This window comes from Barbatula barbatula (genome assembly GCF_947034865.1).
Source record: "Barbatula barbatula genome assembly, chromosome: 24".
Classification (NCBI taxonomy): domain Eukaryota; kingdom Metazoa; phylum Chordata; class Actinopteri; order Cypriniformes; family Nemacheilidae; genus Barbatula; species Barbatula barbatula.
The window spans coordinates 6,043,914-6,067,845 of NC_136787.1; the positions used below are offsets into that span (position 1 = coordinate 6,043,914).

Here is a 23,932-nt window from a genome sequence, read left to right on the forward strand (position 1 = left end):
AAAGATATAATGGTGCATTATTAACTATTTAAACCATCGTCCTGTATATCCATTTGATATGCTGTTGTTCAAGTTATAAATTATAAGGACAGAGAGAGAGGAGAGAGGAGAGAGGAGAGAGGAGAGAGAGAGAGAGAGAGAGAGAGAGAGAGAGAATCTATAATATCAGGCTATATAACTGTGCATTACATTTTGGCCAGATTTTGAGATAAAACATTTAATACATGGAAAAAGTAAAACAAAGCAAACAATAGACTTACTGAGTTTCACTTTACAGTAAAACAAAAAAAAACATTACATTAGAAATGATCTCACAGTTAACAGGTCGATAACACACAGCTGACTGTACATTATCCCTCTTATTACACATTTAGCTGCCACCCAATTTATTAGACACAAAATATCGATGGGAGATAAAATATTGAATTTGTTGATATATTTTTGTGTAACTGATAAATTAGTCTGGATGAGAAGTCCGATGTCAAGAGTATCGGCCAATCAGAATCAAGTATTCCAGAGAGCGCAATATGATGCAATGCAGGCGACGTTTTCTATGTGTGCCATTGTCCTTTGAAGACGCAAGCATTAAAGCATTAAATGCACAATGTGCATTCTGCAATTCTGTGCAGTATTTATTGGCTGCGCTATCAAAAGTGAACGGCAAAGTTAAAAATGTTTAAACTTGAATTTGACCCGCGTGGAAAACAATGTCAGGGGTTATCTCAACATGACGCTTCACTCCGTGCAGCATTGTTAAACCTTAGCACAAGTGAAAAACCTTTAGGCACATGGTGAAAAGGAGAGAGAGACTTTACCTTGTGTCCAGCAGCTTTCACTATCTTGTGTGTAGAGAAGGGAAACGCATCATTGCTGAGGTCTGTGTCCAACACTTCTTGTAAAAGCTCTCGACTGAAAACGCACAGAGCACATTTAGACTTTACTCTTAGTGTCTCATCTCTCATTATTTACACGTACAAGAATAACAAAACTTAAGAACATTGGTACCTAAAATGGTTTCATATTAAAACAATTATATTTACAAATACATTTATAAATAATAATGAAATAAATAGTTCTGTTCCTGAATGCTGATTGGCCGGTATTACAATTTAAACAATATTGCACACCATCACCTACTGTAGCATTTTAACATTACATGTCAGGGGACTAAACCTTCCAGCAGAAGAACAGAACTGAACAAATAATTTTCAATCAAATTAAATACACGAACAAATGAATACAGATTAAATAAACCGTTCAAACCCATTAATATAAGATAACCTTTATGTTAATGTGGTAACATATTAATAAGACACATGGGACGTCTTTACTTTTTGTGTTAAGACTTCCGTGTTATTATCCAGCCGGTGGAAAACAATGGAAGCGTGTCGCCGCGGGATCACGCTCAAAACCCTTTTATAGCAGCTCTGATTCATATTTTTCATTCCCGTGTTGTATTACACAGTGAGAGGAGGAAGTAGCCATATGAGAATTGATTCATTTACTTCAATTCGTCTTTTCTCTCGCCGTCGACGGGTCTTCAATGCGCAACCATAAAAGCACAGACGTACCAGTAAACGTTACATGCAGTGGGGAAAGTCAATCGAAATGTGTACATGACAGACCACGAATTTGCATTTTAAAACCAGATGTGAATTCCAGTCAAAGTGGAGCAAACATTCCTGGATCCTTACAACTAATGAAGGAAGAATGGAGACGGCTGGTTGCTCTCATATTGCAGGTCTCCATCGAGCTGCAGCATCCATCACAACTATCTAAAAACAACTCAAAACATCCTAACCAATAACTGTCTGTTTTTATGTCTATTAAATAAAGACAATATTTAACGTTGTTCATTTTCTCCCTTGCTTGCTTCAGCTTTAGTCCTCCTATTAACAAGTAGCCTACTGTATAGTGTGTTAAATGTGCTTTGGGTAAAAGCGTCTGCCAAATAAATGATAATGTAATGTAATGACAGGGCAAGTCCTGAGCTGCGATCCTCTGGCAGGTAGGTTTGCTTTAGCCCATTAAGTTATTATCTGCTAAATACATATGAAAAAGCTAACAGCTCCATTTTAACTGCTGCTCAAATTATTGTACCACTATTTGCATACTGTTTTATTTGTGCTAAATTTGTTTTATATGTAATCTGATGTTTTACATTTAGTGTCACTCTCCCCGTAAACTCCTACCTTTGAACGTTTATTTGCGCACCCATCAGCTGTGACTATATTCACAATGTCTATAAAAATGCATATATATGTAAAATTGTGTGTATTTTTGTTGTACATTTGATGTTTTTTATCTTCGTCACAGTTCCTTTACGCTAGTTCTTTCTATTTTCTAAAGTGTATATATTGAACAGACTTAAAAATCTAGTTGTATTTTCCAGCTCAATTTTGTAACTCCGTTAAAAATAATTACGTTTAATTGACTCATAAAGCTCATTTTATTTGTACTTAAAAATGAAGGCAGCTGAAATTGGGATTTTTTTTACAGTGTGTCAGGAACTAATACAGCTAAATACAGCTTTTGTTCTCACTAGGTTAATGTGTTAACCCACCAATAAAGCGTTTAAGGTCAAGTGTGTTGACAGAAATGCTATATAATATACATAAGTATGTCTTCAGAGGTGTATAAAGACCTTACATAATGAAGTGTTTTGTTTTTATTACCTTAGAATTAGTTATTTCTATCCACATACACCTCGGGTCCCCTTACATGAAGTTCACCATGTTGTTTCTACAGTAGCCCTAAACCTGTGGTTCTTAACCTTTTTGCAGTAATGGACCCCATCATCTTAATTTCTTCCAAAAAGTGGTTGGGAAAAGTCCCACCCGCAAATTACAGGTATGCATTCCTTACTACCAATCTGATGTGAAACTGCTCCAAAAAAGAAGCCAATCGGTCTGGTGTGGGAAACAGAGGAGTGATCTAGCAAAGATTGCTGTTTACACTTGCACACTTTCACACACACTAAAAAGCCTCCTTTACACTTCTGAGTTCTGATCAATCCACGTGTTGAACTGATGAGGTGAAACTGATGCCATTACTTATTATTTCTAAGAGCTTAAGCTCATGAATATGGTAATGCATGGTGCTTCAATGAAAATAGGCTTGTTTTCGACTTTATGCGTCGGTGCGCAGAACCACCTGGCAACTGACATCAAAGTACTGCAAGCAATTCAAAAGCAATCAGAGAAGTCTCTCTCTCTCTCTTTCTCTCTCTCGCGCTGTGCTGTCTTACGCCACCGGCTCTAAATGACGGGTATGTTTGAGTCCGAAAATCGCTATATAGGCTAAATTAAATCCGATTTAGTTTACATGAACCTTCACTGCAAAGTGAATGAACTTAATTTAAGTCAGTTCCATATAATAAACTAATAATAACAAAACATTTTAAAGGATTCTACGGACCAACTACGCCACGGACCAATAGGGGTCCGCGTACCCCCGGTTGAGAAACACTCAACAGAGGGTATTTCGTAAATCGGTTATCTCCGTCGGCAAAGAAGTGAAAACATGACAACATCTTAGCCCTGTGTCAGCTGCCGTGGTGCTTTGAAAGGGAAGGGTGGAGTGAGCCATTGGTTGCAATTTCGCAAACTCACCTCTAGATGCCGCTAAATTTCATACACCGGAATATAGTCACTTTGCACCCTCTTCAACTGTGACTAAATACTTTTTTATAGATATTGGGATTATAATGTAAATGTCAAAATGACTTTTTTAACCGCAGCCCTCACCTGACCGCATGTCTTCCTAGGTGTGTGATGGACTTGCTCTATCAGCATAATTTAGGATGACAGGAACAGCTTGCCCTGTTTTGCATTACCTGTGTGTGTGTGTGTGTGTGTGTGTGTGTAAGATACGACCAAAGGCAGCTGTAGGCCTGACAAATGTTTGCTCAGGAACAAACGTGTTCTGCCTCGTGCATAGTACGGTTATCTTCCAGCAACAGCCACACAGAAAAAACACATCCGTGTGGGTAGAGCAGATGAAGAGAGAAAGACTGCAAATTGCAAAGGTAACAGTGGAGAAATGTAATGGATGGGAAATGATGAAGGTGGAATTGACACGTTTATGCAAGCATGCATCATTTGTGTGTGTGTGTACATGTCGACGGCCATGACGTAATAAAGAAATACGTCTCCAGCTCTCCACTCACTGAAACCTCACACAGAGACCAACAGCAATAGCAATTATACAGCGTGTGTGTGTCTGTTATTGAAAACCTACGGCAGGCAAGGGCTAAATCCTTGTCATCTGTCCTTATTTTGCTTGAACACTCTGCTGCATTTGACACTGTGAACCACCAGATCCTGCTGTCCAATCTCTCTAAACTGGGCTTCTCTGGAACGGCACTCAACTGATTTGACTCTAATCTCACAGGCAGATTCTTTAAGGTATCCTTGAGAGGCAAGACATCCAGATCTCACAGGCTGACAACTGGAGTTCCTCAGAGCTCAGTTCTTGCTCCTCTCCTCTTTTCTATATATTTTCTCCGATTATTAAGGCACGTGGGTTCTCATGCCATTTTTATGCAGATGATAAGCAGCTTTATTTCTCTTTTCAGCCAGATGACACCACCATCTCTGCCCCTGTCTCTGCCTGCCTTCTGGACATCTCTTCTTGGATGAAAGAACATCACCTACAACTCTAACCTCTCCAAGACAGAACTCCTGGTTATACCAGCCCACCCATCAATTAAACACCACCTTAACATTCATCTCGGCTCACCAACTGTAACCTTGGGGTGATGTTTGACAACCAGACCTCTCACGTCGCAGCAACCACCCGAGCTTGCGGGTATGTGCTCTACAAGATCAGGAAAATCAGGCTGTTCCTGACGGAGCATGCCTCTCAGCTGCTAGTCCAAGCTCTGGTCATATCAAGACTGGACTACTGCAGCTCTCTTCTGGCAAATGATCCAGAATGCAGCTGCATGTCTAGTTCTAAATCAGCCTAAAAAAAACATGTAACACCCCTACTGATTTCACTTCACTGGCTGCCAGTTTCTGACCCACATTAAGTTGAAATCGCTGACACTGGCCTTCAGAACGATAATGGCAAATTCTTCCCTTAACATAAACTCACTGCTTGAGGTCTACATCCCCTCCCGTCATCTTTGGTCTGAAAATGAGCGACGCCTGGTAGTTCACAGCGATTTTGCTCGCTTCTAAACAAACCGTATGGTACATTGACATCAAGCGGTTGAGCATTGGTCTAAATTCGAAATATTGGAGAAACAAGTTTAGCCAAGAAACCGTTTCTTTTGATTGTTATTAGAAATAATCTACAGGCATATGTACCGAAAGTGCAATAACATTTGTTTATGTTGTTTAGATGAAACATCTCAAAACAAACCTGTTTCGCAACCAATAACTGTCTGTCTTATGTCTAAAAAACAATACTCCAGCTTTAATCCTCCTAGAAGCATGGCCTTTCAAAGTCAAGGCTAAAGGGTACTGTTTAGCGTGTTGAGTTCACAAAATGTTTATATGCTCTCCTACTTGTAAGTCGCTTTGGATGTAATCGTCTCTCAAATGAATAAATGTAAATGTGTCTGTGCGTGTGTGTGTGTGTGTGTGTGTGTGTGTGTGTGTGTGTGAATCTAATTGGCGCCAGTCTAAACAAGCATCAGATAAAGTCCTAATGAAATCACTGTTGCGCTGTGACCAACACACACATAACGTTTACTCAACATTGATAATCTTTGAAAGAAATATGTAGAAATAAGACATGCACTTAAGCGGTTCTGTGACCTATGAGCTGCCTACATAGATGGCTGCCTTCTAATGCCTCATTCAGGACCCTCACACATACAGAAACTCTGTACACTTTCGACTGTAGTGTTATGTTTAGAGGACTCGCGATCCAACCCTCATCCTCATTCCTCTTCTTTCTGTGGAGTTGGAGTGTCAGAGTATTTCCTTCCCGCAAATGCTGTCAGCATTTTATTCATATTTTACCAGTAAGAGGAAGACGACGGGAAGAGATTAAATCACCACACCAGCTACGGCATCAGTAATGAAGACCAGACAAACACCATTAGTCTTATTTACCCAAGCGAGACTTACTCGGATAGTGACAGGAGGACTCTGAACAAGAATCATCATAAGTCCCATCAATCCCAAGAATGGATCTTATCGGCCACAGAACGCTTTTTCTGTTTCTTTTAGGGACGTGCAAAACAATGTAATTTCAACAAAGTAGACTTAGGTCTACATAGAGTAAAAATTTTGATTTAAAAAAAATTATATAGATAAAATACAGAATAGCATTTATGTGTTTTCTATTCGAGGGAGACAAGTAAGAGCTGCCAATACCAATGCACGGCTTATTTCTAAATACTTCCCGAAGTGTCTACACCACTGTTTCTCAAACGGGGGGCTACAAGATGTATCCAGGGGGAATACACGTGAAAATGTACGTAAAGATGAATGAAAATGTAAATTCTGTCATCATTTCTTCACCCTCTTGTCATTTCTAACCTGTATGACTTTCTTCGTCTCGCAGAAAACAAAAGAATATATTTCAAAGAATGCTGGTAATTGAACAACGGTGGTACCCATTCACTTCTATAATATGGAGACAAAACCAATGCAAGTCAATAGGACACCCGCTGTTGTTTGGTTACCAAAATTATGTTGTGTTCTGCAGGTAAGAAATGACGAGAGGGTGAGTAAATGATGACAGAATTTAAATATTTTGGGTGAATTTGAATTACAACCTTTAAATGGTTGTAATGGTTTATTGTTAATATTCCATCCAGTGGTTTCACTGTACAAGTGCAGCTGTGTGGGAATAATTTTGGACGCAAGCAAGCTGTCACGTACTCCGTCTCATATGACGCTGGGATCATTTCAATATACACACAACAGTTTACGGCTCATAACATGTTAGCCTTATACACAACATCTTATAAAACCCTAAATAATGTTTGCACATGCACAAACTAACATGACCTGGCAGAATATGCTGAATGTGATTTACGCGAGATGAATGTGTTCCTGGATTAGCATCCTCTGTAAATCTGGAAATATGGCTTCCAAGAATTTCACACCGAGCTAGACCAACACATGCAGATCTCTGTTAATAAGAACTGCTCATTTAAAGCACAGCTGTTTTCTCCTGTTGTGACCAGCAGGATCTGATCAGCAGAGCTGAGGGGAGCCACTGGCCTCTCCTGAGCCATGAAGGGCACGATGAGACAGAAGAGAGAAAAAAAGAGGGATTTCATAAGACTGGTGGCTCTTTAATCTGTCTTTTCATCAGGACGTTAGAGAAAAAGGATGAAGGAAACAGCTGAAGGACTCTCTCTTATGAGCCGGTTCCATCTGCTAGGCAGAAGAACTTTTAAGGGTCATATAATGAAATCAAGGGGAAATTCTAATTGTCCTTGGTCTCATCAAACCAAAGATTGTATCATAAAAACATATAGTTCAATAACCTTCAGAGCTAATTTTACATTTTTGTCCTAAAAGATCATTTATTGAATATATCAGAGGGTTTCGACCTTTTTTTCAAGGACCAACTGATGAATGGACTCGGAGAAGGGATCCCTTGTTACGATATTTATATCACAGTTCATTTTAATTTAAATAGTATTTTATTTTAATTAGCTTGTTATTGTAATTTTGGTTATTTCCAAACATTTTTCGGAATAATAATTTTAATGTCAAACAACAATTGGAGGACTCCCAGCCAGTACCGCCATCATTGACACCCTAGGGATGAAAGACCTGAAAGGCCTGCTAAACAGGGGTCTGTCATTATTGCTACAAAAATGGCCTGGTCTAAACATTCGCAACAGGCATAAAATGCAACATGATTATACATAGGTAATTGCAATGTAACATCTTCATAACAACGAAAGTCCATTTAAATTCATCTCCTAAAGAAAAAACCTGACTTTTTACAACCTTTTTTGGATGTCTAGATGTTTTGTCTTATTTAGGTCTGGAATCAGGTCTAGAATAGAATAAGTCTGGAATAAAGATTCGTCTTCAGTGTTCACCTATTTAATTGGTTAATAAACGTGTCTTATATAAGGTACTATTATTTTAACAACAGTAAGTGAATGGCTCTAAAGCTTATATTGGTGTGATTTGTTTCCAACAGAACATCTGATCATGGCAGTTTTTGTACTAAACATAAAAGTCTTCATATATAAGTTTGTATTTCTTAGCTTCCTTTAGTGTGCTCACTCTGCAGACCCTCATGTAATGTATATTTCTGTGTGCACTGAAAGAGTGCTTTATAGATGGTTTCATCTAAACAACATAAACAAATGTTATTGCACTTCCAGTGCATATCAGAAATGCCTGTAGATCATTTCTAATGACAAGCAAAAGAAACAGTTACTTGGCTAAACTTGCTTCTCCAATATTTCAAATTGAGACAGATTCTCATCCGCAAGATGACAAAGATACGGTTTGTTTAGATGCGGGCAAACTACAGGACCCATTCAACAAATTGTTTATTTAATACAATTATTATACAGTAAAATAATAATATAAATCAACATGAACATAAATTAAATAAAAAAAGTTATATTATTAGACACTAGCCAAACACAAACCGGAAGTTAACTGAGGTTCAGGCGTGCACACGTCCGATTTATAAATAAGTCTAAATTGAATGTCTTTCCAACCTCTTGGGTCCCTGTATGCTGATCATGCCCATGTCTTCAGTGTGGTCTATCAGTGTGCAGCGAAAGCCCTGGTCCTGCAGCGTTGTCTGAATGTGACTCCAGTTATGCTGGGCCACACCACCTCCTACGGCCAGGTAGTACGCATCACCTTGAAGACACATATACACAGTGAAGGGGATATAAACCCAAGATATCCTCATAACACATTGTACTGCCCTGTTTCTTTAAAGCGGGGGTAACATGATAGTTCATGCATTCCTACTTCTTTACACTGTTAAACGTGCAGACTTCTCATGTTTAACATGGTCGACTTGTCAAAAAACCAGTTGGACATACGACGTAGTATTTCTGTGATCAATACACTCTGCCAGGATACGTATAGGTATCGGAAAGTTCATGAATTCCCGTTTCGTAACAAGGGTTCTTAGTTCCTTATTCTCCTGCAAAAGCACGCCCACACGTCAACCGGTGAGAGAAAGCGCACGCCCATCAATGTGCTTCTTTTGCGTTACGGAAGTTCAGCTGTGTTCGCTTGTTCAGGGGACTTCCAGATCGTTTGAAACTGATAGTAGGAGCTGTCCCAGTGCGAAAAGATGGTGGACTGGATGGTGGAAACTGAATCATACGTCTGTGTTTTGTTGGCAATCGGTGCGTACGAGCATAATGTAAACAACACAAACTTATAGTGACAGGAATAATGCCATGATGTATTGTGTGCTTGTGCTTTAGTTCCTCCCACTGCACTGGCTGTTTTTTATGTGATCAAACTAAATCCTCTTCAAAGATATAGTATGCAGTAGGCCTACTACTCTATAGGTACTCAAGTTTAATATGAGATTGGCAGAAACTGCGTGTGTTACCTCCGCTTTAACCCTGAACAAAAGCATATCCGTTCTGCTTACCGTTAGATTCGGGTGTTAGAGGAAGGTAGGCGGCGCCGGGCTCCAAACGACTGACGGTAAGGTCAGATTCGACTCCGCCTTTCTTGTTTAACATGCAGGTGTACACTGTAGAGCCTGAAGGACAAAACGTGAGCTTCATTAACTTAGACTATCATAAGGAGATTTCAAAAATAATATGAGACTGTATAATACATCAACAACCACTAAAGCCTGTCAAAATACAAAATACAGATACAATCTTTCTGTCAGACAAAACAAAACCCGGACACTTTATAGAGATGCACTGATGTATATCGGCCAATAATCGGTAGCGGTCGATACTTTAAAAACAACTGATGATCAGGGCTGATATATCCATTCAAAAGAGGACAGTAAGATGCAATAAATGTCAACAACATCACCATTTTGTTGATCAATATGAATAGTCATTGTATGAATTAGTAACATTAAAGCTGCACTACGTAGGATTGGCCTCTTTGTCGCCATCTCAGTTTGTAATTGCTACTGCAGGTGATGTGGCGGTATTTTCTTTACGCGAGTTGTGATTCGGCGCAGATCTGATGTTGTGAGTCATGGCCTGTGACAGATGACAGATGGCAGATGATACAACATGAAACAAAGAAGAACATAAACAGACCCAAAGAGAGCAAATGGAGGCTGTGTTGAAGTGTTTTGATATTATTTCGGGTGCTGGGTCATTTCCAGACCAGATAACACTGTCGTTTTTGTCCGGAGTCTCCCGTTTTGTTATCTCTCATGGAAACTCCCGAATTGCGAACCGGACAGAAGATCCCCGAACACGGGTCTTGCTGACAAGTACGATCATAAATCATTTGTATATCATTAACTATATATACACTATATGCAAAGCCTTGCCATCCTATCCGGGATATAAGTCTGTAAATTTGACTAAAATGACAGTCTTCACATATCCGTGCTAATTCGCGGCACATGAAATACAGATGTTGGGACTTGGGAAGGTAATTTCTATATCACACGAGGTCCACTAGATAATACTAATCCCGTGCGAATAGGGCTTAAGTTACATTTATCATTATGAACATAAAGAGAGAAAGAACAACCGATCAAACTGTACCCGTCTGTATTAACACAACAAGTGAGCTACGGTTTTTGTGTTATCTATTGAAATATTGAGATGTCTTCCTGTCATTCCTGCATCCGTTTTAAATCCTTTCAGATCACAGAGTTCACGCTTTGCCAATATCAATTCTTGTTTTCGCACGAGTCCGATCACATTCACTTTTTCTTTGTAACCTGTCATCAGTTCATACTTTCTTGTTTTTCACAACTGATGAATTGAAATTTAGAATCGGCGCATCTCTACTATTTTATAATGGTCACTCTCACCTGGTGCTTTGTTGACATCAGCTGTAAACAGCCAATCAGCTGCTTTCTTCGCATCCGGACCGGTCAGGTAAAATTTCCCAAAATACGACATGTCAAAGACGGCCACAGCATTCCTGCAGGTGACGCACTCGTCTCGAATCTGAAAAGTAACACAAAACACTCTCTTCAGACGTGTAGCATGACAACTTTAGCTAGTTACACATATACACAGAATGATTTGCTCACCACGTCATGATGTGGAGGAAAGTCAAAGGTGTACTCATTGCCAAGCAACTCGTTGTATTTGTAAGCAGTGTTTTTGGGCACATCGTAGGCACCGTAGTAATCATAATCCAAAACCTAAAATAATAGAAGAAATTAATACAGACCTCAGTGGTTATTTCTGCTACAATAAATGCTCAGTTATTTCTGTCACGCTTATGTAACAGCGTGTCTTTTTGTATGTGTGCTTGCGTTGTTGTGTATCTTACGGGTGCAGAACCGTCTCGATTAAACCAGCCTGGTCTCTCCCAGCCGTGCCTCTCTTGAAACACACAACTCTGATCCTGCAGTACCTGTTACACAACAAAACCCTCAAGTAAACAACGCATCACAACCAAAATTATACACTTCATGCTCAACTCTCTGTCATTGACACCCCCAATAGCTAATAGAAATTAGTATTTGACAAACTATATTTTTACACGTATTCCTGTCAGCCAGGTTAAAATCTCCTTTCCATTTCTAAATTTCTATTTTTCATAAATAACAAAAAAGAAAGTACATCTTTATTCAAGAACTTGCAGAAAACTATTATCATTGTCCATAGCTAAAATATAATAAATAGTATATAAAGTAGATAGTAATATAACAAAGTTATGAGTTTACATTTATTTAGGGACTTATTAATGCAACACCCTTTTTATTTGGCAGCATTGTTTTCTCATGCTTTTCACTTATAAAAATAGCCCGTCACGATTTCTCTGACTGAGTTTCAAACAAAAAGGAGAAAAGTGTCCACCCTCTTTCTCGATCCCCCGCACACCATCAGATATTTTTGTGCTTTTACTCGGGCCCGAGAAACGGCCGGTTGCTAAGCAATTTGCCTTCTGGGTTTTTGAAGTCCATACGTTTGTGTCTAGGATGAAGTATGAAACATGAGTCACACGCAGCTGCTAGTCTTATCCAGCATGAAATGCTATTATTTATTGTTTGGTATAATGATCATGGTAGCGTTCTGTAATTTTCCCGGGGCTAAAAATATCTGCAAGGATTAATTCGGACCCTGTTGCCATGCCAATAAGCCACCGGGGTACTTTTGGTCCACGCTGTTACTTAACATAGGAATTTATAGATGTATGTGTCAAGACATACACTTGGGCGGTAGAAAAGGAGGCAAACGTTTCTTCTGTAGAGGAAAAAAAACGAATCCAACAACAATTCAGATTCTGTCGAGGTTTTCTCTGTTATTTTCAACACGCCCCCTCGAGCATTTACTTTGTTAATACATATCTATAATTTGTGAAAATTTTCATGTTAAAGTGATCGTTCATCCGAAAATGAAAATTCTGTCATCATTTGCTCACTCTCTTGTCATTTTAAACCTGTATGACTTTTCTTCGCAGAACACAAAAGATGATATTTCAAAATATCTTCGAAATATCTTCTTTTGTGTTCTGCGAAGAAAAGTCATACAGGTTTAAAATGACAAGAGAGTAAGCAAATGATGACAGAATTTTCATTTTTGGGTAAACTATCATAAAAACGTACAAATGTAAACAGACGGGACTGCGCTTCAAAGCTTGTGGTTTCGATCATTAAAATATTTTTTCTGATTCTCGAAATTGGTTGTAGGGGCCATTTTACATTAAACTGGATTCAACAAAAATGGAAAACTTATTACAAAGTTTTAATCGTTTTGTTATTAGTTGAACTGTAGTTTTATTCATATTTAAAATTAGCTTTTATTTTTCGATTTGTAGTTATGTTAGTTTTAGTTAAATACTAAGCCATTTTGTTATATGCCTTCAACATTTAATTTATTCGTTTTTATGTTCCTACAGTATCTTAGACTCATTTATTTGTATTTCATTTTTGTTTATTATTATAATTTTAGTGCCTCAAACATATTTCAGTTTATTTTTGAGCCAATATTAAGAATTTTCGTTTAGTTTAAGTTTTTCCAATATTTTTAGGTCAATACTTTGATTTCAATAAACAGTTTTAAGATACATTTAAGATAACTTTATACGCAAGTGTTTTATACCCGTTATATCAGTAGTGCATCCCCTGAAAGCTCTTAGCAGGATTAGCTCAGGAAGATTTCCAAGTTGGAAAGGAATGAAATATTCAGGCAGAATGTCTAATTTATAGTCATCTTAGTGAGGCTCAGGGGTCTAAATGAACGCAGAGTGTTATTATTGCTAGCTATCCATATTTCAGCAGGCTATTATTCACTAAGATGAAGCCTTCTTGTGTGGCTACACGCCTGGAGGCCAGCCAGAACAAAGTGGTATTTTTGGAAACACTTAAACATCATCTTTTTAGCAGTAGCTTAGCAACAAGTCTTTTAAAGCAGCCACATGCTCGTTCAGATGCTGGCAGCCAAACACTGCATAATAGATTCACACGTAACGCTTTTGGCTAGCTGGGTGCGAGTTAAATTGGCAAGTCGCGAAGTTTGCTGACTAAAATAATGATTTGCACTTAAACCAAAAGCTTTTTTTATGCAATTAACACAATTTGTTCTCACAAACAGGTCTATGCAACACTTTCAGTCTCTATACAAGCCATTTTAACGCACAGGAAGTGGGATAAGATGGAAAGAGGACGGAGAAGACTAAAAAACACTTTCATTTAAGCGGCATTATTTACTTTTTAAATCTTGCACAAGATCGCTTTATGGAGTCATCAAAATGTAAACATTTAAAACGTATAATCTCAACACACCAGAGTTTTATTAATATTTTAAATTAGCTTCTATTTTCAGATCTTTAGATTTATAATTTTAGTTTAGTTTTTGCAGTTTTGGAATATGCTTTCGTCTTTTTATAATTTATTTGTTAAAAAAAATTTGTTGCTATATAATATTAATTAATTTATATTTTAGTTACATTTTGTTTTATGTTTATTGTTATAATTTAAGTGCTTTCAACAAGAAATTGTATAAGTTTTAAGTTTAGTAAACTAAAATAACCTTGCATCACACAAAGCTGTCATGTGGCTTCAGAAGACTTTGAATATAGCGCAATATAATAGAATTCACTATAAAAATACACTTGAGGGAAAGTCTCACAAAAAGTCGCACAAAAATCACACAAAAATGTGATGATGCGGAAGGTGTGAAAGTCACGCGTGATAGATAATAAAAACATTTTGGTTAAAGTTTAAACCTATATATTTAGCAATTCATAAACATAAAAAATATAACAATTAAATAAATAATGTGTATGAATAATAAATAAACAAACAATAAATCATATACGTTAACTTGAAATACTCCTAAAAATAGTGCTTCGCGATGAACATTTTCAGTTTAAATGGTTCCATAAAGAACCTTAAGCATTCGAAGATGTTTTAAAAAGGTAAGAAACCGATGGTTCTTTAAAGAACCTTTGACTGAATGGTTCTTTGTGGAACCAAAATGCTTCTTCAAAGGTATCGCTGTGAAAAACCTTTAAAGCATCTTTATTTTTAAAAGTGTAATAATCAGATAAATAGTGATTTAATATTTAAACGGTTGCATTGCAACAGGTGGATGAGGAAGCGAAGAAAAGAACCTGATGAAGTGGGTCTTTCCTCATGTTGCGGCTGGCCAGAGGTTCATCGTAGGGGAACACGACCGAATAGTTCTTGGCGTATGACTCGTGGCTTCTCTCTCTGATCCAGCGGTTATTGTCGGTCAGGGAATGGTGGAACCTCCTGAGATTGAGAAAAAGGAAGATGATAAGCACACAGGCAGCAACCCATCACATTTTCTTCTCTGTGAAAACTGATACTTGCAGTTCATCCAAGATTCAAAAACATGTTTAGAAATTTGCATTAGATTTGAACTTTATAAGAAAGGTCAGTAACCTGTGCATTGCTCTTATTGATTTATTGGGAACAATCATACAGATTGTGAAATCAAATGCAGCGTTTACTTGCTATATAGATCCACAAAGGATGAAATGTAGTGCACACATAAATGTACCTGATATCGTATCCATACATGTCTTTTTCAGGACGTCCGTGGATGATCCAATGAGCCAGCTCCCTGCCACATCCTCCCCCCAGCATCATACCTGCCAATCAAACCAAAGAGAATACCCATCACACCATTGTACATTGATCAATGGAAACATCCAACCAAAAGATCTTTCTTAAAGGGGCAGTTCACCCAAAAAATTAATCTTTTACTCACCTCAAGTTGTACCAAATCGGTATAAATTTGTTTGTTCTGATGAACACAGAGAAAGATAGTTGGAAGGATGGTTATAACCAAACAGTTTTTGGACAACATTGACTACAATAGTAAGAAATATTACTTTATAATTTGAATTGTTCTGTTAAACACAAAAGAAGATATTTTGAAGAATGTAGGACGGCAAACAGTTCTGGGGCACTTTTGACTACCGTTGTCATTTTTTCTACTATGGTAGTCAATGGGGTCCAAGAACTGTTTAGTTACAAGCATTCTTCCAAATATCTTTCTCTGTGTTCAACCAAACAAAGAAATTCATTCAGATAACTAGTGAGTGAGTAACTCGCGACAGAATTTCATTTTTGGGTGAACTATTCCTTTAACACAAGCACAGTGCTTTACACACTACTCCACCTAGCTGACAAGTCTACCACAATACCATAGAGATCAACTAAGGTAAAAGTCCACAAAAAAAGTCCTTTGCTTTTATTTATCTGTGCATATAAAGTCAGAAAGAGGAAAATTCAGGAATTTTAGGATAATTTCAGACAGGATCAAATCATACGGCTTCTTGTTTTCTAGTCCAACGCTTTACACAACATATGAACATACTTGCAACCAAAGACGGCACATTGTCAGTGTTGGCTCTTAGCTGCGTTACATCAACAAATACGCCATTTTTGGGACAATAAACACATTTAAAGGGATAGTTCATCAGTTTTCTGATGACACCCAATCATATACCCCTATATTATAAGTAATGCCTCATATTCCACCATCCATTTTTCTTTATCATCATCATCTGTATTACACTTGCGGGAAACCAGTCACCCAGATAATACATTCTTCAAGTTGTATCCGGCCTCCACAACGTGTTATATTATAGATCTGGTAAATGCACAAAGCTCCAAGTTATATTTCATTCATAAGTGCCTCACTACACATGAACATTGCACTGTAACCAGGTACCATAGTGTTGAGATCAAGTCTGGTCCACACTCCAGCTCTTTACTCTTGGGAAAGAAAGCGAATATATAATGTATGCAGGGTGACCAACCTCGTTCTGGATTTCTGTGTGACATTTTCGGACAGATAATTTTGAAAATTGCTAGATCTCTGAAAACAAAGTGTACTGTACAGGTTGCGTAAACAATTATTTATTTGAATCGCAGATCTTTTAATATTATACTCATTTTTTCATCACATTTCATCACATTTAATAAAACATGAAAGAAATAGAATAAATGCTAAGTCCGCTATGAGAAAGCGTCTGCTAATAAATAGCAAGTCCGCTATGATAGACATCTGCTAATAAATATATTGATGATGTCATATAGGACAGACGAAACAACAGAAAAATGTGTCGGGTTTGTTTATTACTGCACATGACACCTTCTGTTGACCTGTTGTAAGGGAAGTTTGGTCTGTGCACACGCTTCAGATCTAAAGTAACGCTGTCGAGATCCACCTGATCCAACCTAAAATTGTTTTTTTTCAGTTTAGTTGTAGTTGCTCTTGTATGATAGATGAACAACAATTTATTTGTATTTAGATACTATATAAAGTATTTAGAGGCTATTTTGCGGGAGTCCCGCCATTCTCACGCAGCAGCCCACCACGCACACATTGTCAGAAGTTCTATAGTCTCTCAAGACCAAATCCAAGTGACCCTCAACCACAAGTTGTTGCTGGATCTTCACCTTACGGGAAATCTGCAAGAATCTCATAAGTCTGTTATTGGTGCAGACTGCATGAGTGTAAAAATGTATTCAAAGCAACATACAGTGCGCGTATCACTTTGAATCCTTGACCTCATATATGTTATCTTTACATCTACCAGCTGTGCCACAGGAACCGGCTTTCATTCATTTCAGCCTTTGGTCTGTGTTGTGCTACAGCTGCTGTGAACTGTTGAGGTCTGGCCTGAATGAGCGTTAAACGCTGCATGACTGAATACTGTCATGCGGACAGACTTCTCCCTTCAATCTTTTCCTCTCAATTCTGTTCCTTCAGCAAAGCAGCAGCTGTATTGTTGTGTAAACGTCAGGGGCGATGCGAAATAAAAAATGATAAAGATAAGAAAAATAAGGTTGAGAAAGAAACTTTCCAGCCCTACCGTTCAGGAAACATCCTAAACGCAAACCTCTAAGCTATTTAGATCTGGCCAACATTACTTTCAGTTGGTGTGAACGCTGATATAGATATCGTCATAGTGTGACAGTATAATGGTGTTTAAAAAGCTCTTGAAATGCATTTTGGGATTGCATTTTCCATTAAACAAACAGTCTAAATAAAAACTTTAAGTAAACATGCAATGTTTCCCAACGCAGACACACACATAACCAAGATGCATTTAACCAGTCTTCCTCAAACTATTCTCCAGACAATGTCGACATCTCCCTTCTCCTGGCCTTGTCTTACAGCGTGATGGTTATACTAATGAAGACCGTGACAAGGAGAGAGAAAAAACGAACAGACGAGGTCATGCATACTGATGGAATCCTTTGGTTGGACACACACGAACACACCCCACAGTTCTGACGCAGTCAAGGAGAATCCCTTATTAACATCTGGTGTCGCACGTATGACATAAGAGCACCTCCAAGCACTTCACATTGAAGATCTGACATTCACATTGACATTCTGTAACCACTTGGGATCAGACTTCGAGGGACGGGTTTTTGATTTCATCACTTACATGCATCAATCACTATAGTGGGGTTGAAAAGATTTGAAGGGAATAAAAAAAAAACAATACACTAGCAAAGACATATTTTGACATTGAAATCCCACCGCCAACATGACATTAAAAGCGGCAGCATTTTTACTCTACTACGATTTCTGAAACTTTACTATCAGCTTTTTCTTACTCTTATTTAACTCGCAATGTATATCAAATAACAAAACTGAATCCTCTCTCACTCTTCTTAGATCCAGGAAATGCGTTTTGCATGCTGAGGTCAGATATCGTAAAAAAGCGCATGCGTGCATATAATATTTGATTTTGATTCCTACAGCTATGTATTCTGATCCGTACGCGTGATCGCGACCTGTTATCCGTCAGCATGTCTGAAGCCTGCAAGGTGACCCGCCCCAAACTGAGTTTAGTCAGCGTAACTTTAGAGCTGGACTGAGTTTCATCCGACCTTCAAAATCACATCATGTCTATGTCCAAAAATATGACCTCTCATCTTTGACTCATGTTTAGATAGAATACAAAACCTAAAACATGTTTTTTCAGAAATCTTTGTATAAACTTAGCGTAGCTTGAGGAAGGAATGCGTCGACACTGCATCTCTTTAGTACTAGACATGCAGAGGTCAGAGTTCAAGTTGCATTGATCATGAATAGGTGCCTTCAATATGAAGAGTGGGTGGGGTGAACCTTTAGATGTAAACGGTGTGTGTGTGTGATGTGTGTTCCTTGTTAACCTTATAGTGTTGAAAGATATTTGTGTGGTTTTTGCCCATGTGGGGACATTTTAAAACGTATATATTGCGTTTTATTTGTTGATTTGAAAGTGTAAAAATGCAGTAAGGTTTGTATGAGGGTCAGATTTAGGAGTGAGGAGATGTATGGGGTATACAATATACTGCTGTACAGTATAAAAGTGTCTATGAAAAATGTCTATGAAAAGTCACCATAAAACATGGAAACCCAAAATGTGTGTGTGTAAGCTCCACGACTTACCAGCACTGTTGAAACCACAACCGAGGAAAAATCCTCTTACTTCTGGGGCTTCACCCATCAGGGGCTTATGGTCTGCAGTAAAGGATTCTAGGATGAAAAACAGTCATACATTAACCAGGGATGAAAATTCTTGGCCAAAACCAAATGGAATGAAACACTTGGCCGGAGGCCCAATACAGAATACCGAACACGTTATTCCGCAAATATTTTGAATCAAAATGTGCTTTTTAACATTTTGATTTACTTTTCACGAAACATTAACATGAACGATTTAGAACTGATCATTTAACACTCTAGCAGAAATTACGACATAAAATAGCAAAACAAAAATAATGTCCAAGGATGTCAAACAATAGTCCTCCTGCGGATGCTACCGTCTTTTGTTCGGAAATGTCCTCCTACACCATATCGTTCTTGTACATATTAAAACGCTTTCACACTGCCAACATTCTTGCGGAGTTTAAAAAGCATGCACGGTTCTAACTCTACGCTGGTGGCTACTTGATTGCATCATCAAAATGTCATTGTTCGGTAAAAGTGATCGAATTTTCTTTCAAAGAAGTGAAATGATCTAAATGCTCGTTTGGTATTATAGGCCGGTTATTCCGGTTGCCGAACATTCGGTGCATCCCAAGAATGAAAGGTCCAGTGTATGAAATCTAGCGGCATCTATGGGTGAGGTTGCGATTTGCCAAAAAACGTCTCACCACTCCCCCCTCCCTTTCGAAGCGCTACGGTGGCTCACATAGGAATAAGATGATGTCACGTTTCACTGCTATGGCAAAGGAGACAACGTATGTACGAAACGCGCTCTGTAGAGAAGTTTGTCCATTTAGGGCTACTGTAGAAACAACATGGTGAACTTCATGTAAGGGGACCCGCAGTGTATGCAGATAGAAATAGCTCATTCAAAGGTAATAAAAACATAACACTTCATTATGTAAGATCTTTATATATCTATGAACACATTATCGTGTATATCATATTGCATTTCTCTTATTAGCTCCTTCAGAAAATGACATGAACTCATGTGATTCTGTGCGATCACTAAAATCTGATCTTCATGTTCAAAGTTGACTCAAGACCCTCTCAAGAGTGTGAAAATGATCATAGAGAAATACATTACAAAAATAAACAATATAAGTGCACTTATAGAAATCGCTGCCAACATGCAGAAAACGGCCCCTTTAAAGAGCAGAAGGTATAAAAGGGTGAAACCGCAATGACCTATTGTGCTTCTAGTAGGTCAGATCAGATCTTTCAGAAAGTGTCTTTAAAAATGTATCAGAACTGAGTGCTCACTTAATGGGTTGTTCTTACAGTAATGGTCAGAGCTTTCAGTCGTAAGATAGCTCAGGATGAGCCACAACAGCATCAAAGTCAGACATAAATGAAAAGATGAATGAGTGTGAAAGGAAGGAAAAGGGGGGAAAGAAATGCATAAAACGAAAAGATAAATGAAGCCCAAACGAAGATGAGAGACTGTCGTTTTCCATTACTGCTTGTGAAAAAGTGTTTTCTGGAGCATCATTTGCTTCCGAGTGGAAAGGAGAGAGAGTAAAGGCAAAGGGTGAGGCTGCAGTTATGTTTTATTTATCATCTTCCTCTCCTCGTCGCCCTTATTCATACGTTACCCCACACAGACAGCTGTCCCCTCACAGCAAATGACCAAACCTCTCTGACTGCCATCGTCAGCAGAACACGCCCGCACGCCCGGTCACCTTGTAGTGTCAATCGCAGTCTCAACGTGACTCAACAGAGGACCCAAAGGCTAAGCAAAGCCTTTAGAGCTGTACCCCAGATAGGGGATAGAAGGATTAGGTTTAAATCATTTATACTTGCCCCTAAACGAAAGATGTTTCGCACTCATCCCGGCTTACAAAGACCATTGTCAGAACTTGAATTTATGTTCGCTCTAAGTTATCTAAACATTTTTGCAGTAACGTTAAAAAAGCATTTTATCAACATTATATGTTGTGAAAGCGTTATTATTAAAACGTTAATATAAAACATTTAAAAACTCAGAAATATAACTTTTATAACACCATGGGTAGGCTTGGGAATCGTTTTTTTATAATGGTGCCAAATCGACACTTTTAAAAGAGAGCCACAAAACACCAGTGAATGACATTAAAGAACAATATAATCAATAAAAAAAAACATTTATTAAATCATTAAAAACAATTTCACAACAAATGATTGCGGGCGCAAATTTGCATGGTCGCCCGTGGCGATCTCTGCAAAAATATCACTGTTAAATGTGACCGTATTAGTCATAACCTACGATGATAAAACGTGTTCACGTCAAAGCATTTAAACCCAAGTGCAAATTATAATTTTTATAATAATTTTAATCGGTTTGTTACTTTTTTACTATACGAAACATCAAAGTACGGTAGTTGTAATTAATGCAGCCATTTGATGTTGTCGTTGACAGTTACGGGGCACATACCAAAATGTATAATAATAATAATGTGTTATATGGGATACATGAAAAGGCCAATGACAGAAAACCGGATAGATACATGCACTCAACACCTCATTTTTAATAGCTGATGAGTGGGTGAGTCTCTGATAGCACTGTCAGAAAATGATGGAGAAGTGCTCACGCACCGACCCGAAACCTGTGTGCGAGTGACCGACAGCGACTACAGTGTGTTAGCGGCATTTCACACCTGTCATCCTTTATTACGGCTGATAAAGGTTGACTGAATCTCTCGGAAGAGCCGGAGCACAGACAGAACAGCCAGTAAGAGTGAAATATAATAACTAACCGGATGACGGGCAGAGCACCAAGAACTTAACACTAATACACTCGTCTACTTTAAAGACTGTGTTATGTGTATTATGAAAATGTATTATGAATTATTTACAAATAAATATGATTTATTATTTCTTTATATACAGTATTTTTTAAACCTGCATGATGGCTAAACAGTAATAAATATCAGTCTGCATGTTATAACATAAAAAGTGAATGATTATTTGAACATATTTCATTGACTGTTCCTTTGTTTAAGATAGTCCTGGAATAACGCTGCAGTTTCTCTATATTTTGCTAGAAGAGAAAATATATTATTTATGAAAAGTTATTTATGTAAAAATGGGACATACTGTACATAATAAAACAATGTTCTGATAAATTGGTTGTTTTTGGACAGAAGTGGAGCACACTTCATGCCCAAATTATAAGCTACATGTCTAATCGGGGCAGTCGTAGCTGAGTCGGTCTCGAGAAAGTTGCCGGTTCAATCCTCAGGGCCGGCGGGTAACGACTGAGGTGCCCTTGAGCAAGGTACCTTAACCCTACTTGCTCCCCGGGCGCTGCAGTGATATATGCCCACTGCTCCGGGTGTATGCATGTTCACGACTTGCTGTGCACTACTCTCTGGACGGGTTAAATGCAGAGGTCACTTTCTCTTTCACTTATCGATGTTATGAAATGGGAAGCTTGCATTTATCTCTCTTAGTACCTGGTCCACAGACAGTGGATTTGATCCCGGTTTGTTCCAGAGCAGGTACTCTGTTAATGGCGCCCTCAATGTGCTGCATGAAGACGTCCCAGTCCAGATCAAACAAGCTGAAGGCAAACTTATCAGACACCTGTGGAGACCGAACAAAAAAAGAGGTCATTCTGCCAACAACTACTCTGGCTTCTGTAACACACATTGATGAAGGTCCACCCACAAACATGTAACTCATCTCCAGCGTGTTTTTCCACAGAAGAAAGTCATATACAGGCTTTGACCCACATGAGAGTGAATAAATGATGAGAGACTTTTTATTTTTGGCTGAACTATCCCTTCAAAAGTGCTTTGCGTAAGAAAATATGATGTCACTACCAGTGGACTACCAGTCTTCTCATGGGCAAGATGTGAGGAACACCAATCCCTGACTGACCTGGATGATTAGTGATTCTAGTGAAGTTGTGTACTGCGTGGTGGTCTGGAGCAACAAGGAACTCTTTCCCAGCTAGGTTGCGCTCTGAACTTTTCGCCACTTTCTTTGGCCAAGGCCCACCCAATAGGCCGCATGACTGACAGGGAAAGTAGCTGTAAGATAATTACTTTGTCTAGGTAGAAAGTTGACAAGTCTAGTCGATGGAGCACTCAGAAGATCTGGGCCCGGGGACCAAGAATGACACTGACTTTGAGTGAACTGCACTTCTGTGTCTTAGTTTATTAGAGGTGGGTTCAATACATATGGATAAATGAGGAAGTGAGATTACGCTCAATCCAAACACTTGACTCACGGAAAGTCAAATCATACCATATTTAGTAATTCTGTCTACGCTAAATAAATATTAGTTCCTCGTTCATGATGTCAGGGACAATGTGTACTTGTATACCCCCACCTCCTAATCATAACTCTTAATGACATATGTTGATGCAAACCAGGACACAGTAGAACCAAAATTCTCACAGTAGCCAAACCTTGCATACTTTAAGAACTAAGCGTTTAGTCGATTGTGACGAATTCTTATTGCAGGAATTGTAAACGGGACACCTCACTTCTTGGATCAGACGGCTTTGTGTTGTCTCCCCCGAAATCAGATGACGACTGTTTCCAGAAAAGTGTGCCTTGTGCATCAGACGTTTAGCCAACGGTCCGTGGGACTGAGATGTCTGTCAGATCTGAACAGACACTGTAGTATCGCCAAAGTGTTAGATTTGTAATTGTATTGGACTAAAGACCACTCTGCCTGTCACAGTCCACACACGTCGCCACAGGGGGCCGTGAATGAACGAGGGAGGGCTGGAAAGAAGCAGCAGACGGTGTGAACAATCTGACAGCTGATGATCACAGAAAGCAAGAGAATATGTGGCCGGCGCGGAGCAGATCGCAGTTTTAAAATAAAAAGCGTAGAGGCCGGACAGCCGAACAGTCACGCTGTCTCATTAAGAGCTTGAGAACGGAGCCATTTCTAAAAACACA

At 38.6% G+C, this 23,932-nt stretch overlaps 1 protein-coding gene across 2 annotated transcripts in view; it reads right to left on the reverse strand.

Annotated features, from left to right (window-relative positions):
* sardh (sarcosine dehydrogenase) overlaps positions 1–23,932 on the reverse strand; it is a 42,110-nt gene that overhangs the window by 8,761 nt on the left and 9,417 nt on the right. For both annotated transcript variants that reach the window (XM_079448411.1, XM_079448412.1), the window contains exons 8-17: positions 22,471–22,600; positions 18,998–19,084; positions 15,098–15,188; positions 14,685–14,826; positions 11,397–11,480; positions 11,152–11,265; positions 10,927–11,065; positions 9,559–9,672; positions 8,657–8,804; positions 816–909 (exon numbers count right to left, since the gene is read on the reverse strand). In XM_079448411.1, the coding sequence (XP_079304537.1) occupies positions 816–909; positions 8,657–8,804; positions 9,559–9,672; positions 10,927–11,065; positions 11,152–11,265; positions 11,397–11,480; positions 14,685–14,826; positions 15,098–15,188; positions 18,998–19,084; positions 22,471–22,600 (1,143 nt within the window). The remainder of the gene's footprint in view (positions 1–815; positions 910–8,656; positions 8,805–9,558; positions 9,673–10,926; positions 11,066–11,151; positions 11,266–11,396; positions 11,481–14,684; positions 14,827–15,097; positions 15,189–18,997; positions 19,085–22,470; positions 22,601–23,932) is intronic.